Source organism: Ursus arctos, unplaced genomic scaffold, assembly GCF_023065955.2.
Source record: "Ursus arctos isolate Adak ecotype North America unplaced genomic scaffold, UrsArc2.0 scaffold_19, whole genome shotgun sequence".
Classification (NCBI taxonomy): Eukaryota; Metazoa; Chordata; class Mammalia; order Carnivora; family Ursidae; genus Ursus; species Ursus arctos.
In genome coordinates, this window is record NW_026622863.1 from 29409071 (window position 1) to 29425390 (window position 16320).

At 37.7% G+C, this 16320-nt stretch overlaps 1 protein-coding gene across 1 annotated transcript in view; it reads left to right on the forward strand.

Annotated features, from left to right (window-relative positions):
- The first annotated feature begins 837 nt into the window (after positions 1-837).
- CNTNAP4 (contactin associated protein family member 4) overlaps positions 838-16320 on the forward strand; it is a 238169-nt gene continuing 222686 nt past the window's right edge. The window contains exon 1 of the mRNA XM_026495274.4: positions 838-1286. Within this exon, the coding sequence (XP_026351059.1) occupies positions 1202-1286 (85 nt within the window). The 5' untranslated portion in view covers positions 838-1201. The remainder of the gene's footprint in view (positions 1287-16320) is intronic.

A 16320-nucleotide genomic window follows, 5' to 3' on the forward strand; every position in this document is an offset into this window, starting at 1 on the left:
ATTATTTAAATATTTTAATATTCTATTCAAGAAATAGGAGTATTCATGGATCAGCCATTAGAAGAGTAATTTTTCTGTAGTCGATGAGCTTCTGATTTCAACTTTATTCCTCTCTCCTTTAAAGCATTTGAATTACATCTTTACATTGTTTAGGTTTGGGGTGTGTGTGCGTGGGGGGGGGGGTGGGGCGGGTCCCCTCCTTCAGTATCCCATCATTCTTCATTTCAGGCCTTTTGGGAATTGTTATTAAAGAATTTGTAGAATGCAGCTGCCTGTTCACAGCATGATGTATTCATCAAAATAAATCCATCCAAAGCATTCAGTTTGTGGATTTGTCCTCCTGATGCACTAAAATAAGAAATGTTAATTTCTTGCAGACTATTACCAGATGATTCTAAATATCTGCCAAACAGGAATGTCTGTTTCCTTGTGAGGAATTTCCATAATAAAATCCTGGCACCATAGCTGAAGAGGATAGTTTTATATAAACAGAGAAAAACAACAGCAAGTATTTTCCCTGAGGCCAGTTTTAGCTACAATTTACCAATACTGCTTAGTTATTTCTGTCTTCTTTTATGCTTTTGTTTTGAAACATAACGCAGTTTTACCTGGCTGCCCTCCCGGATACTCAGGAATTAGCTCAGTGTGTTGACTGGCTCCGCTAAAGGCGAGACCTCCAGAAAATCGGGAGGCTTCACCGCCTCACCCCTTCCCCCACCCACATCTCCAGAGGGGAGAAAGGGTTAAGGACTGTTGGAGAATAGCGGGGCGGGGAGGGAGCCCCGAGGAGGCCCCGGAGCAGCAGGCAGCGCCTGCAGGTGCAGCTTCCATCAGCGGCGCTGCGCGCGGTGGGCTCCGAGCGCCGCTGTGAATTTGGAGGAGGGACCGCTGCCACAGTCGGGGACCGCCACGGCGAGGAGTGGGCGTGGCCTGGTCGTTCCTGCCTGTTAGGAAAGATGCTGGGTGCCTTTCACTGAGGAGTCAGGGCTGTGTGTGGGGTGTGTGAGTCTGTGTGTGTGCCTGTGCCTCTGTGTGTGTGTGTGTGTGTGTGTGTGTGAGAGAGAGAGAGAGAGAGAGAGAAAGAGAGAGAGAGAGAGGAGGGAAGGAGGGAGAGCGACCGAGAGACCCAGAGGTGTTGAAGACCCAGACAGCGCTCAGAGAGCCACTCAAGATCTTTTGGGGGAGCCCAACAAATGTGAACATGGGGTCTATCACCGGAGCTGTCCTCAAGACGCTACTTCTGTTATCTACTCAAAACTGGAAAAGGGTCATAGCTGGGAATTCCTGTAAGTATACAGCAAATGATTTAAAACTTGCAGTGGTGGTAGTGGGGGGGGGGCTCTCTGCAAAACTTTAATTCTGTTGTTTTATTATTATTATTTGCAACTGGCAGTGCTGCAAAGCATATTGCTATAAATGAAGCCTCACATAAAAATCTTGCAAATATGACTGGCTTTACACATATCTTTCCTCCTGGTCTGGTCAAAATATGCAAAGTGTCATTTCTTTTTTTTGGTCCATGAGCAGACTCTAATCCTCTCGTCTTTGAATATTCATTGAGAAAGCTCAAGTTCTAGTAAAACATTAAATTAGCATCTTAACCAGGGAATAGCCTGTGAATGTCTTCATTTCTTCCTTTTTAAGGATTACTGAATTTTATTGGAATTATGTGTAACAGGAAAACAACTGGCAGACTTTACCTTATGCTGCATTAGCTTAGATTTCTGAAGTTTGCATTGGCAGACTGATAGCTGGCTGCATCTTTAAAACGATGCCAGGCAAATAACCAAAATGCACTGCAGAATTCAAGAGCAAAACTGGTGGAAGTGACCCCAGTATTAAGAATTTTGCCCTCACTCCCTAAAGAATGAGATTTGAGTACTCTTGAAAGGGCTCAATTCCTACATTTTGCTTAAAGGAAAAACGTTTAGGTGATTTTTCAAAAGTATGAATTATTGAAAGTATTATTTTTAACTTCAAACATTTGTGATTGGATATTCTAAGTTAATTGATTCAGGGAAGATTTATTAAGACCTTATTTCTTATTTAAGTATCATCCAAAATAATTTGGCAGAACTCCCTTCATCCACTTTTTATTAGAGACAGAAAAAGTTTTAGAAGTTATATTTGGCTTAAAATCCCTAAATGGGAGAATTTTCCCCTCCTCGATGAATGATAAATAAGCTCTGCAAATTCAACTTTTTATCTCTTTCCCTGATTTAAAGGGAAAAGCTCATTTGCTTTTCCAGAAAGGGCTATGAGGCCTGTTCGGGAATTGATGCTGCTGTACGACCAAGTTTAGGTTTAGGGGATACAAATAAGCCAGTAATCAGGCATTTGCTATGGCACATCCCTTGAGCACACTAAAGCACTCTGATGTGGGAAAGACATGATCAATGACCCTTCTGGCACAAGTCGAATGTCCATTTACACTGCATGGCTACTGCGATTTCAGGTTCTCACGCAGTATTAGCTCATTTAATGGCATGGTGTATCCATCACTCTGCAAAAAGAGAATATCCCTCAGATGCTGCACTGTGTTTCAGATTCAGTTTTAATTTGGTTGTATAAGAATTCCATGAGACAAGAAAATTTGTCTATTTTCACCTAGTCAGAATCTTGGAAGGCTGTAATGGTAGCATCTGACATGCATTGCAACAAACAGACAATAACTAGACAGACACACACACCCATGCACACAAAGTTTTGTAGAGAGAAGGCATAAGTAATTCATCGTCCAACTACAGAAGTTCAACCAAAAAGGAAGGCACTAGAGGTCACTCTTACGATGTAAAGCACATCACTTGAGGCATCGTTTCCTTCAGAAAAGCAGAGCTGATGTCTGTCCTAAACGCAGTCGTGTCTTTCCAAGGCACTGCCTGTATTTGGGTTAATAATATATGAATATGATTGATATTTGTTTGTTTGATAGTTATTTATGTTTGTTTTCTTGAAGTCCAATAAAAGGCAGATCCACATTAAGTAGCTTTCTTTTGAAATAGATCTTTTTAGTGAAGGGCAGAGGAGCTGCTGAGACCCGAGGAGAGCAGAATATTCAGGAGTGCTTAGCTTTGGCTGGGCCTCTGGCTGGCACTTAAAATTTCAACCCTGGTTCTGTGTTCTCTCAGCTTTGGTTTGTTCATGAAGTGGTTTAATGCTCTTCTAAACATTGGAAAAAACTTAAAGAACCTATAAAATTTTAAATTATTAGGAATTATTTAAGTATTAAAGCTGGAGTTCTTGGTTACCATATATATTGAGTTGACAGTTCTTAATGTGTCAAAAATGCAATTAAATGCCCTCATCTAATTAAAATTGCGTTTAATAATTTCTTGTTAATATCACTTAGATAGTACGATTTGCAATAATATATATGAGAAAAATTCATTTCCCAATTTTTGTTTTATTCTTTGATACTTAGTTGGTTTTTTTTTTTTTTTAAGTTTTGGAAGGAAGCAAGGTCTGCTTACTACCAAGATGCTTCATATGTTTTATCTTGTTTGGAAGAACAAGTGTATATGTTTACCAGCAAGGCTGGGATTCAGTCTATGGACAAGTGACCCTCAACCAGCGGAAGCTTCTTTATTTTTTGTATTTTTCATTTTTTTCAGCATAAGCATTTTAAAGTTTTACAGTAACACCAATAATTCATCTGGACAAGACTTTATATTAAAACATTAATCAATCTTGAATACCAATATTAAAGTCAGGGAGAACTGAATTTAAATAAAGAAAATTAAAGGTCAGTCTCCCAGGTGAATACAAAGACCTTCTTCCTCTATTTACAGCTGATTCACCAAGAGCAAATCTGTTCTCCACTGAGTCAGCCCAAGACTACCTAAGGCTGCCAGTGTGAAAGCTTTCACGGGACAACACTCTAAACCAGGAATAGCTCAGGGATTAGGCGTACTTTAATTTGAATGTTAGTTGATCTAATTAATCAACACGGTAACTTTACATTGGAAGGCTTCTGTGCAAATACACACACATACACATACATGTTTATGTGTATGTGCACATGTATATATGTAAATAAACCTGTATAAACCACCAGATGGACACGCTCACACATATTCAGTGGCTCTGCTTACTCCTCACCTGTCTAAAGCTGAAATAGGTTGGATGGACCACATTCTTTGCCTACTAGCGCCCTCCTTGACACTCCAAAAGCAGTGAACCAGCCCCAGGTCTTTCCTCTTTGTTTTGGTCAAGACAAATTTGTTACTATATTAAAGTATTCCTTTCATGGAAGTTTAGAGACAGGTAGGTCGTCCTGGAAGGGCTAGCTCTTTGATACACTGCACGGACTGTCGTTGGTTTCTTCACTTGCTACCAACAGATGTGATTTGAGAAGGGAGATATCTATTTTTATAATTATTCTTATGGGCTCACAGTTTCTTGCTGAACATTAAGATGTTTTGGGCAGAGAGGTTGACTCACCACAAAAGAAGGAACAGGTGTATAGACTAAGGCAAGTAAGAGTCTTGCTATTATTTTTAACTCTTGCTGATCATGTGACGAAGGCTTCCTGGCCTCCTGCTGAGTCTTACTTTGAAAATATTTAATGCTCACCAAGTAGCTTATGAATGACTTAATTAGTAGTTAAGTTCTGTTATCTAATTGAAAAAAGGCTTATCTGATATCTACTCTGAAAGAAGCATGGAAAGAATATGTTAAAATCAGCAATAGATGAAGGTAATTGCTCGAGTAGATCATGACTCTTGTGGGCTCTGGGATGCAATGTGAATGCAACTGAACACATTCCCAAATTGTTAAAATTCAACCTTGTAATTCTTTCCTGAAGCTTCCTACTTTTCCTTCTTCTCCCAAGAATTTCTTCCCATGGCAAAAAATAACTAGACTGTAAGAGTAAAGTACTGATGAAATGTAATGATATGATACAATGCATAAATAGCTGACCTTTGGACATACAGGTGAGCATGCGCTTTGACTCACTTTTCTAACAATAATTCTGATTTGCTTTCTTCAGTTTGGTGCCTTCTCTCCTCTTCTGATTGCATGCATCCCAAATACCTTCTGGTAAGGGCAGTCTCCAGCTCTGGGGATGACACAACTCATAGCTAACACGAGGCTCAAAAATATGACTTTCACAGGACACAAAGTGCTTACTCTTAGTAATAAACGTTATTGTCTTCTAAAATTTTGGAATTTGTATCAGATGCAAACAGTTCCTTTCTGGGACCCAGTCTCTATATCAAGATTGAATTAATTTACCTCTTCAGTGAAAACAAATTAATAGAATTGCATAACATCAATTGTAAGATAGTGTAATATTTAGCTCAGAGTTTGGCCAAATATGGCCCACTGCCTTGTTTTGAGCTAAGAGTGGTTTTTCTATTTTTAAATGTTTGGAAGAGAAGTTTTTTTAAATATTTGGAAAAAAATTAAAAGAATTCTTTGTGGCACAAAAAAATTATATGAAATCTGAATTTCAGTCATCCATTCCTCTCATGAGTAGGCACGTATGCCAAAAATTGTACTCAGTTATTATTATTATATTTTGCATTTTATCAACAAAATTGTTCTGAAAATTGACTTCCCTCTCTTTATACGAAGACCCACGTGATATTCTTTACTATCTGGCTTTTTATAGAAAAAGTCCATTGACCCTTGATTTAAGTAACATACAATATAATGGTGAGGCATGGGTAGTATATAAATTATACTGCTGTGATAAAATTTAGTCTTAATTATTTAGCACAGAAATACATACTTGTGGAATTGCGGTACTGAAATTAATTACTAGGAACTATCACAGAAGAGACCTTCAAATTAGTATCTTCCTCATATGTTTCTTCTTAAAGACTTTATTGTTCAGAAATATTGTTATTTCAGTGGGTATGAATTACTTGTAACTATTTGTAAAGCTTCAGCAGTTTTGGTTGCTAAAGGGGCACCTTCAATCTCAAGTAATCCTGTTAATATAAGAAGTTCAATAAAGTGTATAAGTAATTGCATCTCAGATATTTTGAATGAAAATTCTGTTTTATTTTATACTTTCATGAGTGTAAATTATCCCATTCCATACTAATCAGAAACTTGCATTTGGAATCACTGATTGTATGAGGGAGATGATCTTATTGGAAGAGTATTCTTGTCCCTGTGACTTTTACAGTAGTAGCTGTCTACAAACGCTGAAATTGGTGAACTTTCTAGAATAAATTAAAAAATAGACTTTCATTTAAGCACTGCCCACTGAGAATTCATAATAACTATGCAGGTGCCTTTCACCTACTCATGCCAACATAATTAATTTTTATGTAAATGTCTCATCCATTTGGAGTTGTATTTACTTTTCATTTTCAAGAACTGATCATTGCCCTCGTTTTATTTACACTATACTGTTTAATGTAGTTTTTTTTTAAGTTTAACTTAAAAATATGATGGAATATAACCTTTTACAAATTCTTTTCATTGAAATTCCGTTGTAACTTTCTTCCCCAAGGTAAATAGCCATGTGTTAAAATACTTTATTTTTCATAATTCTGTTTTTAATGGCTCAGCTCTAATGAAGATTTTTGTCTAATCAAAAAACCGATTTCCAAATCAAAGACAACCAAGGACAGTCTCATAGAGCTCACTGAAATGTGACTTACTCTGGGTGTCAACAAGAACTGTAGTGGGCTCATGATTATCCCCTATGAATGGATGATAAGGGACAGTGACACCTGTCATTACATGGTTCTGAATTTTTTTTACAATAGAGTATTTATATATTTGCTTTATAAATATCTATTTTCTCAATTTGATACCATATTTAGAATTTGAATTGCTTTTACCTCAGATAAATCAATATTAGAGTCTTAGTATTGTCAACTAATGAATTCCACGACCTTTGGGTTGCCAGTTAGTCAGTTTATCTAAGCCCTCCACTCTCCTTTTAAAATCTCTTTCTTTCCTTAGTTATTGAAAGTTCATGGACTGGCCTAACTCCTGAACACACTAGGAAGAGTAGTGAAAGCTTATCTAACATTGTTATGTACATCCCAGATATGCATGTATTCAGATTGGTAGTGAATGTCTCTGGTGAAATATTAAATAATGCAGGCTTTGATCTGATTTTTTCAGTGGGCTGGTATTTCAATTCTTGCTTAGCTTAATTTTTAAAAATTTTTATTGATTCAGAAATTTTGGCTTCAATAACCCTTTTAGTATTTGTCTAGAATCATTGCTATTTTTCAAGACAACAAGTATGATAGGGAAGGGGAGACCTGTTGCATAATATTTGCCTAAAATAGGGCATGTTTCAAGAATTAACTACATTCATGTAGCAAAATGAGCTGTGTTGTGGTGGTGGAGTGAATTCTCATAGAATATATGAATAATTATTTTAATGTGTATTTCATTTAGGAACTTTTAGAAATACTCTTTAACAGATCTTTAAAAACAGGTCTTGAATTGTAGGATTAAATGCTAGGGTCACTTAAAAAGGAAAATCTCAGAAAGAGAAATAAATGCCCCAAACTAAACGCAGACAAAAACTGTAGAGCTTTAGGAGAACTTGTGATTACCACTGGAAGTCCTTTTTTTTTTTTCTTGGTAATCAGGGCCGTAATTTATTTTTACAATTGAGATATTTATATCATTCTTATGTTGGCATTTAAAAAATATATTAAATTCTTTTTTTTAAAAATTCAATTAGCCAACATATAGTACATCATTAGTTTCAGGTGTAGAGTTCAACAATTCATCAGTTGCATAGAACACCCAGTGCTCATCACATCACATGAAAGTCCTTCTTAAGGGAAGAATGAACACATCAAAAAGTCTCAGTTAACTAAATATACTTAAATGAAATAATTTACCCTGGAGATTAATATTGTAATTTGAAGGTTTTGAGGGTTAAAAAAAAAAGATTTAAAATTTCTTGAGAAATAATAGTTTACCCATAACTCTAAATTACAGTAAATGTTTTTCTAAATAACGAAGGTGTCATTGACCATTGGATTATCTTCTTGACTGCTTTTTTTGGGGAAACTCTGATGTCTGAGGTTTCAACACTCAGATTTCTTCAATGAGTTCTAAAGCTGTAGTTGTCTGTGTGCTTCAAATAGGTATATGTATGTACATATACATATGTAATTTTTTATTTGACTTCTAGAACCAGTTTTTGTTGTCTTTAGTCTATGAACTTAAACCCTCTACAAAGCTGATTTACCCAGGTCTATTTAATAAAGACCAAATCTGATATGTTACTGCACAAGTAAAGATATGTTTCTTTCTCAATCGATTTCTGGAGGATGAAGTTTTCATCAAAATGTCTTGCTAAGATGTTCAGGTACTATGTACTATTATGTACCATGTACAGTATTATGTAATGGTAAAGAATGTACATGTAAAATCTATTACAAATTATCATTATTGCTTCCATTCTTTTGAGGAAAATTGGTATTTGGAAGAGGAAGAGTATTTGTTTTGTTTGGGTTTTTTTTTTTTTTTTTCCCTCCAACGAATTTTTGTCATGGTTCATGGAAAAGTGGTACTCTGGTAATAAAATCAGGGACATAGCATAACAGGAGGTAAAAGTGGGTCTGTTTATGTGACAGTTAATGAGTCATTCCAATGTAATAATTGGGAAAATGAGTGAAGCTTGGAAACATTTGACATTTTAAGTAGTTTAAAATTAGTAACTATAAAAGTTTTTAATGCCATAAGTATTTAATAGAGCAGTGATGAAATTTACCTCTAAGGTATTTAAATCACAAAGGAAAAAATGGTATGATATGTATCAGTTGGCTATAGCTCTAATTACTTTTTTTATTAAGTACCTCTCATTACTTGGCAGTGCTCTAGAATAAGATATTATGTGCTTCCAAATCATAAAAGACATATTTGTTTCTGTAACCATTTTAACCCCCCACTGGCAATTATGGTACTTACAACTGAGGTCATAGGTTGATATTAGTTTAGAAACAGCATGTAAATATATAAATTCACCTGCCTTCCTAAATTGTGTTTATCGTATAGTTTCAAAGCAAAGTATAACCTATAATCTTATTACTTGACTTACTCTGCAGTTATAACGTATATATAGAGATTTTTTAATAATATTTTTTATTATATTATGTTAGTCACCATACAGTACATCCCTAGTTTTTGATGTAAAGTTCCATGATTCATTACTTGCGTATAACACCCAGTGCTCCATGCAATACGTGCCCTCCTTAATATCCATCACCAGCCTATCCCATTCCCCCATGCACCTCCCCTCTGAAGCCCTCAGTTTGTTTCCCACAGTCCATAATCTCTCATGGTTCATTCCCCCTTTCTGTTTATAGAGAGATTTTTTTTTTAAATGCCCTTTGAATGAGGGCACTGATAAACTCTTTGGAATTGGTCTCAAGCCTTGGAGTTCATAGATGCCTGGATGACACTGAATGGCTCACAACTGAGAGCCCCACAGTTTCTTATCAACCTGACCTTTGCTGTATCAGACCCAAGAGAGAGATTTTGGGGAAAATTTGAGAAAGTTAAATTTCCCTCTGGGTTAATAGTTGTGCTGTAAGAGATTGAATATATAGCTGTCTATTTTCAAGACATTTTTAGTTTTTGAAGATAATGATATGTGTTTGTCTTTTAAAAAAAACAATTCTTTTTTCATTAAAGATTTTATTTATTTATTTGAGAGAGAGAGAGAGAGAGAGTGAGCGTGAGCAGGGAGGGAGAAGGAGAAGCAAACTCCCCACTGAACAGGGAGCCCAACATAGCGCTCGATCCCAGGGTCCTGGGATCATGACCTGAGCCGAAGGCAGACGCTTAACCAACTGAGCTACCCAGGTTCTCTGTGTTTGTCTTTTTAAAATATATTGATCAGCAGATAGCCAAACAGAAGGAAGAAGCTAAATTGAAAATGGTCTGTAAGGGAAATGAGTTGCTGAGATGAAATTGTCATTTTGTGTGTGTGTATGTGTGTGTGTTTGTGTTTGTATGTGCACGCTCACAGGTGCGTACTCCCCATGCATGTGTTGGAAGATATTGTTGGTGGGAATTGGGAATGGTCCTTATTGGTAGAGAAATGGAAAACATTGTCCCTTTAATTAAGTAGTGTTGGAATATAGAAAAAGATAATTTCTTAGCTGCTAACATACCAGAATAATCTTTGGTATAGTTTTAAAACAGTATGTGGGATTAAAAATTAACAAGAGGTCTTTCTGGATCCAATTTAAACTCCTCCGAAACAGAGGGGCAGTGTTGCCCTTTTGTGATCCCAAAGTGCTTTATTTTTTAGGATATGACATGGAGATCTCAGGGACCCCAACATTTAACTCAACTTCTAGCTAGTTGCAGGTTGCTAGTCTTTCTGAACATGACAAAGAAGGCATAAAATGGCAGGAGAGATTTTGGCTTAAACACCACTAGATAAATTGAAGCAGAATGTAACTCTCAAATACAGTGCAGTAAAGTGACACTGGTACCAAGAGAAGGGCATTATAAACAAAGTTTAACATTGTTCATATCATTCGCTTTTATCTTTCAATTTTGGCTGATTTTGAACAAAAAGAATTATCTCCAAGGCGGGAAGCTGCATGAAAGCTTAGCGATCCTCATAATTAAGGATTTATAATACATATTTACATTTGCCATGTTTTAGATGTTTAGGACTTAATTAAAAGAACATTGCTGAAATAAAAACAATTCTATCTTAAGTGGTGGTGAGGGAATTCTGTGCAAAGTTATAAAGCTGCTCAGATAGGCTCTTTTGTTCCATTGTGTATATGATTTCTGTGCTTATTTGAAGTGTTGTGCTTTAATGTGGAGCCTGCATTATAATCCTGTTAGGAAAACGTCAGGTGCCTGTAAAATGTCATAACACAGTCTTTTAAGTATCATAAGATGTGCAGCCTTTCCTAAAACAAACAGAAGAGAGGATGATTTGGGAAAGGAAGCAGGATACAGTTAAGAAAGCAAAGAGCAAACACTGAAGATAACATTTGGTTTCTTAAACTCATAACATCCTATAGGACCTAATCACAAAACAGAACACAGTGAAATAGGGACGCCTGGGTGGCACAGCGGTTAAGCGTCTGCCTTCGGCTCAGGGCGTGATCCTGGCATTCTGGGATCGAGCCCCACATCAGGCTCCTCCGATATGAGCCTGCTTCTTCCTCTCCCACTCCCCCTGCTGTGTTCCCTCTCTCGCTGGCTGTCTCTGTGTCAAATAAATAAAATAAAATCTTAAAAAAAAAAAGAAAGTGAAATAAAATATTTCATAGTCAAATATCTATTAGAGAAATGGAAAAAGTAGGCTCATAAAAACCTGATGTAGAGTTTTAGGTGCTAAGAATGAAATGATGATCACAATAATTTGCTATATTTGACATATAAAACTGAGCCATTTACTGGTGTGGCCTTGTAAATGACCACATTCATTTCTTGAAAGCCTTGCTGTGTGCTTGCCTATGGAATGGTTTCTTTCCGTCTCTATGTGTATATATAATTGCAACATGGAATAGATTAGCATGAAAAGAACGCATGTTGTAGTATAATCACTGAAGATGCTTGCAGTTCTCTGATTTTCTGAGTTAGCAAAATTGAGCCTTGATCATTTTTCCCTTTTCCTTCTCCTGGATATGAGGACAATCCGGCTGTGGCATCTGTCATCTTAGGGATTGCCAGGGTTGATTTGGCTGGTAGGACCAGCACGGCAGCTGTCTCCTTCCCTCACGACTTCCTGTGACTTCCATTTCTTCCGTTCCACGTCATGCATGATTTTTAAATACTACACATAGTATTGTATTTTTAGGTAAGCCTGCCATAATGTATTAATGTCTTTAACCGATTTTTAAGGTTTTATCAAAAAATAGGGTAACTCCTGCCTTGTAGCTCTATCTCATTGTTAGGTGCTTACTAGCATAGCAAGCAAGTATCTTCCTCCTCTGTGTTTGCTGATGGCTCCTCATTTGTCTCCCTCACAATGCTGCCCCCCCCCCCCATGTCCTCTGGCCTCTATCGCCTGGCCTTTACATCTGCTGTTCCCTTTGCCTGATGGTCATCAATCCCTTCCCTCTAAATCCTCCTGGAAAATGTCTACCCAAAGCAAGCCTGACTTCCTTCCTCTGTGGAGTCTTACCTGATCAAACCATCTCAACTGTCACCATCTTGGCAGATACTCCGTAGCACCTTGAGTGTTCGCCTGTTCCTGCCCTGATCATAGACTCTCAAACTGTGTTTTTCGAGAATATGTCTCCTTTACAAAACGGTGAAATCTTTGAAAGGCAAAGGTATTATTTTAATCATTTCTGTGTCTGTAACACCTGGCACAGTGCCTGGAGGAAAGAGATACTCAATAAATGTGGAAAGAATACACCAAAAGGTGGCTTATATTTTTTCAGTTGAAACACCGGAAAGAGAGGAGATGACAGAATCAGGCTAGATAAACTGGAGCTCTGTATATTATTTTAATGATAAAGTCATTTTTATTTAGGGGACTACTTATTTTTGCTTTTCTTAACAAACTTTTTTTTTGGATTTTGTATTTATCTCTATTATATTTCATTTAGATAGGCTGAGTACTTTATTCTGGTCTGTCATAATCCGTTAGGATACATACTATAATGGCCAACTGACTCTTATTGGCTCTTCCCCTCCCTACCCCCTTTCGTTTGTACAGCAAATATAATTTGATAGGCCGGTATCTCCCATGATGTTTGGACTGAGGACCCTCAGTGAATAGGAAAACACAAAATACATCATGAGTATAAAGTTGGAAGTGCATCTGCTCCTGTCTAGGCCCCCCTTGCACCTCTCCATCTCTGCAGCACTTTCCAGGTGATCTCCTTCAATTTGGAAGTTGTACTGAAAAGTTGTCTCCACATTCTGGAAAGAAATCGACTTCTTCATCTGTCTTGGTCTTCAGTTCCTTTATGTTGGCTTGTATTTTATATTTTCCCATTTGAAGACTTTTTTCCTTTACAGAGGGGAGAAGAAAAATAAAATTAGTTCTCTATTTCTAAAATTTTCATCATTAAATTTATAAAGAGTGTAACCACACCTTTCTTGCTCTTCTCTTGCCTGCAAACACAGGCAAAGCTTTTCTTCATTGCCTTTAGCTATGTTTACAAGCATTTGTGAGTTTTGCTCTTTGAATGGTACACATATTCTTTTTGTTAATTTCCTATAAATCTTCATCACTCTTTTTAGATTCCTGTCATGGTTCTTACTTCTCATTGTGTACCTTTATGATTTTCATTGCCAGAATTGTAGAGTTCATAGCTTTCTGCATATGCTGACATATGTTAGCATTCATATTGACAAATATTCCTTTTGCATTGGGCTCTGTGGACTCTAGGGTGGTGAAGGCAGGCATTACTATTATTATTTTACAAACTAGGAAGTGGAAATTTAGGAGGTACTTCCAAAGCCACCAAGTAAGGAAGAATAGAGCTAAAGACTTGGACCCGATTTCAATGATGCTAAATCCATTGCTTTTTGAGATGGAATACACTCATCTTCTCCATGAGCCTTTGAGATCACCTCTCCTGAGTATTAGAAGCCACACGTGCCTGTTCTCAAGGTTCTGTCTCTGGCATGATAAATTAAAAGGTAACATGCTTGCTTTCTTCCAAGGATTCTGTCACTTGCCTTTTATTACCAAGCTCTTCCTTACTCTTCAGAGTAAAGTGTCAAGCATCACTCGGCATATATAACCATAAAATATCTTCCTCTGACTGTCCATTGACTCCCCTAGCTCCTTGGTACCAGGGACATACCCACTTAGTCTAAATTCCTTCTTTGAGTCAGCAGTTTCAAGAACAGGTTGTAAGGGACTGGAAAAGGCTCAAATCACCAAGAAAAAACAACTTCTTTCTGCAAGTTTGCAGCACCATGTGACCCGGGCATTCTGCCGGTGTTGTTTCTTTCTCTGTTAAATCCCTCCCCTGGCCATTCCCTTCTCCATTCCCTTTGGGTGTTGTATTAGTCTATGAGGGCTGCCATAACAAATACCACAGGCTGGGAGGCTTAAACAACAGAAATTTATATTCTCATCGTGCTGGAGGCTGGAACTCAAAGATCAAAATGCCGGCAGTCTTGGTTTCTGGTGAAGAGTTTCTTCCTGGTTTGCAGATGGCCGCCTTCTTACTATGTCCTCGTGTGGCCTTTCCTCTGTGTGTGTGATCAGTCAGAGAAAGATCTCTAGTGTATCTTCCTCTTCTTGTAAGGACACCAGTCCCATCCCACGATGAGGGCCTGTCCCACTGAAGGTCCTACTTTTATGATCCCATTTAACCTTAATTACTTCCTTAAAGGCCCTGGCTCCAAATATAGTTACATTGAGGGTTAAGGCTCCAGTATATAAATTTTGAGGTGGGGGGCACAAATTCAGTCCATAATGAGTGCTCTCCCTGTCTCAACTGCCTGTATAAAGTAAATCTTCTCTTGATATTTGGGAGAATTTTTGTAAGTTCAACAGCAGATACGTTGTTTTTACTGATTAAAACATATCAGGTGAGTGAGGTCCTCTTCCAGTTGAGTCCCTTCTCAGTGGCATTGCTAGGATGACACGGAGTGCGTTCATCCATTGGCTCCTGCTGCCTGGTTGCTAGCTACCACCGCCCTGTCTCTCCAGTGTTTCTGGTGCTCTCTACCTGTCTCCACCTGAGAGTATCTGATATCCCTTAGAGGAATGCATCTTAATGACCAAAGATTGCCTTCCCATCATTTCACAGTGGTTTTATAACTTTGAAGCAAGTCATTGTCTTTGCGTGCATTATTCTGTTCTAAATTGTCCTTCCAGCGTCTTAGAGATGTACAGGATGATAGTTTACTTCCCTTTATTAAAATCACCTCTTTATTTATCACCCATACTCCCACAGCTTTTATCACAAATATTATTTTATCCCCCTCAGAATTACTTTCTCCTCTGTGTTGCCGAGCTCCAGTGGTGTAGTCATTTGCTCTGTGTGTTTCTCATGTCCCCTTCTCCAAAGTTGATTTTGCACTTTGTTTTCTTGGTGCTTTTCCTCTATCTGCAAATCTCAGAGTGCACACGCTCTCCCTTTTCTTCCTGTGATCCTTCTATGTCTAGCCACAAACAAACAAATAAGACATAAATAAAATGAGCAAACAACCATGATTCTAATAACTTCCTTAAATTCAATTTAAAATTTGTCTAATTTTAAATTTGTAGAATGCCCTCTAGTATTGGGAACTGGAGCAGATGTTTGCCATACATTATTTCACTCAATCTTAACACAGCATCTGTTCGCACCCAGTCTTTCCTCTTATGGGTGTTTTTCCATCCTCTCCCAGTGCATTTCTCTTGTGGCTAAATAGTCTTTGTATTTATCTTTTTTAATGGTTCATAATAATCTATCAAGTGGATGTGCTCTTATTTAAACATTCCTCTATTGTGAACCAATTGATTGTTCATTGATTTATTTTTGAATTCTCCTGGTCTACCAGTATCTGCTTGTACTAGTATATGGTGATCTTCAGATTCTTATAATTCTCTAAGCTCACAGTATCTGAAGCCACTTACAAATGTCAGTGTCACAAACTGTTCAATGTCTTTGCCCACTTGGTCTGGCAAAAATCTAAATTTCTTTTGGAAGGAGAAATTTAAAGCAATAGCTGTCTTACACACTTGCTTTCCTGCTCAAGGATTTATAACACTTAAAGATGGTTCTATGTCTCTTCTAGCAGTATCATTTGTTCAAACACGGATCAGAGGAGGTGGGTAGAGATTGCCATGTCTGACAGATCTCAGAAGCGCATCTGTCACCCTGCAGGAAACCCACTCACTCATCAATTGGTCCTGTCAGTTATACACACCGCTGTCTCATCTCTGCAGCCCTCAGCAGCACCACCAATCATCCCTACATGTGTCCCTCTCAGGAGCTCCATGCCCCGGGCCTCTGATGGGCTGCTGCGAATGTAGGTTTTCGGTTGTAACCATGAGCCTAGTGTTTTCTCCAGAAGGCATGAGTCACTATTTATGGAAAGAACCTCTTAACTGCCATCTCACTCCTCCCTTGGTACTGATTTTGATGTCCTTCTGGTGTCTTTAGAGTTTTGTCTTTCTTTTTAAAAACCTTACGATTTCTTCCTTTCTGAGAAAAATTTCAACATGTCATGAAAACAGACTAGTATTCTTCAACATTTTCTTCCCTCCGAAATCAGGGAAAGCAACCCATATTTAATGAAGATCAAAATGAAAAAGAAAACATTTCAGATTTCCAGTTTTGAATGAGAACTGTTTCCATTGCTAAGCCAACACCCGTACTATTTGAGCCAGTCTTCCAGAGAGTAGACAGGATTATGTGAGATATCTGATATGTCTTTGAATGGGGCTCCTCATTA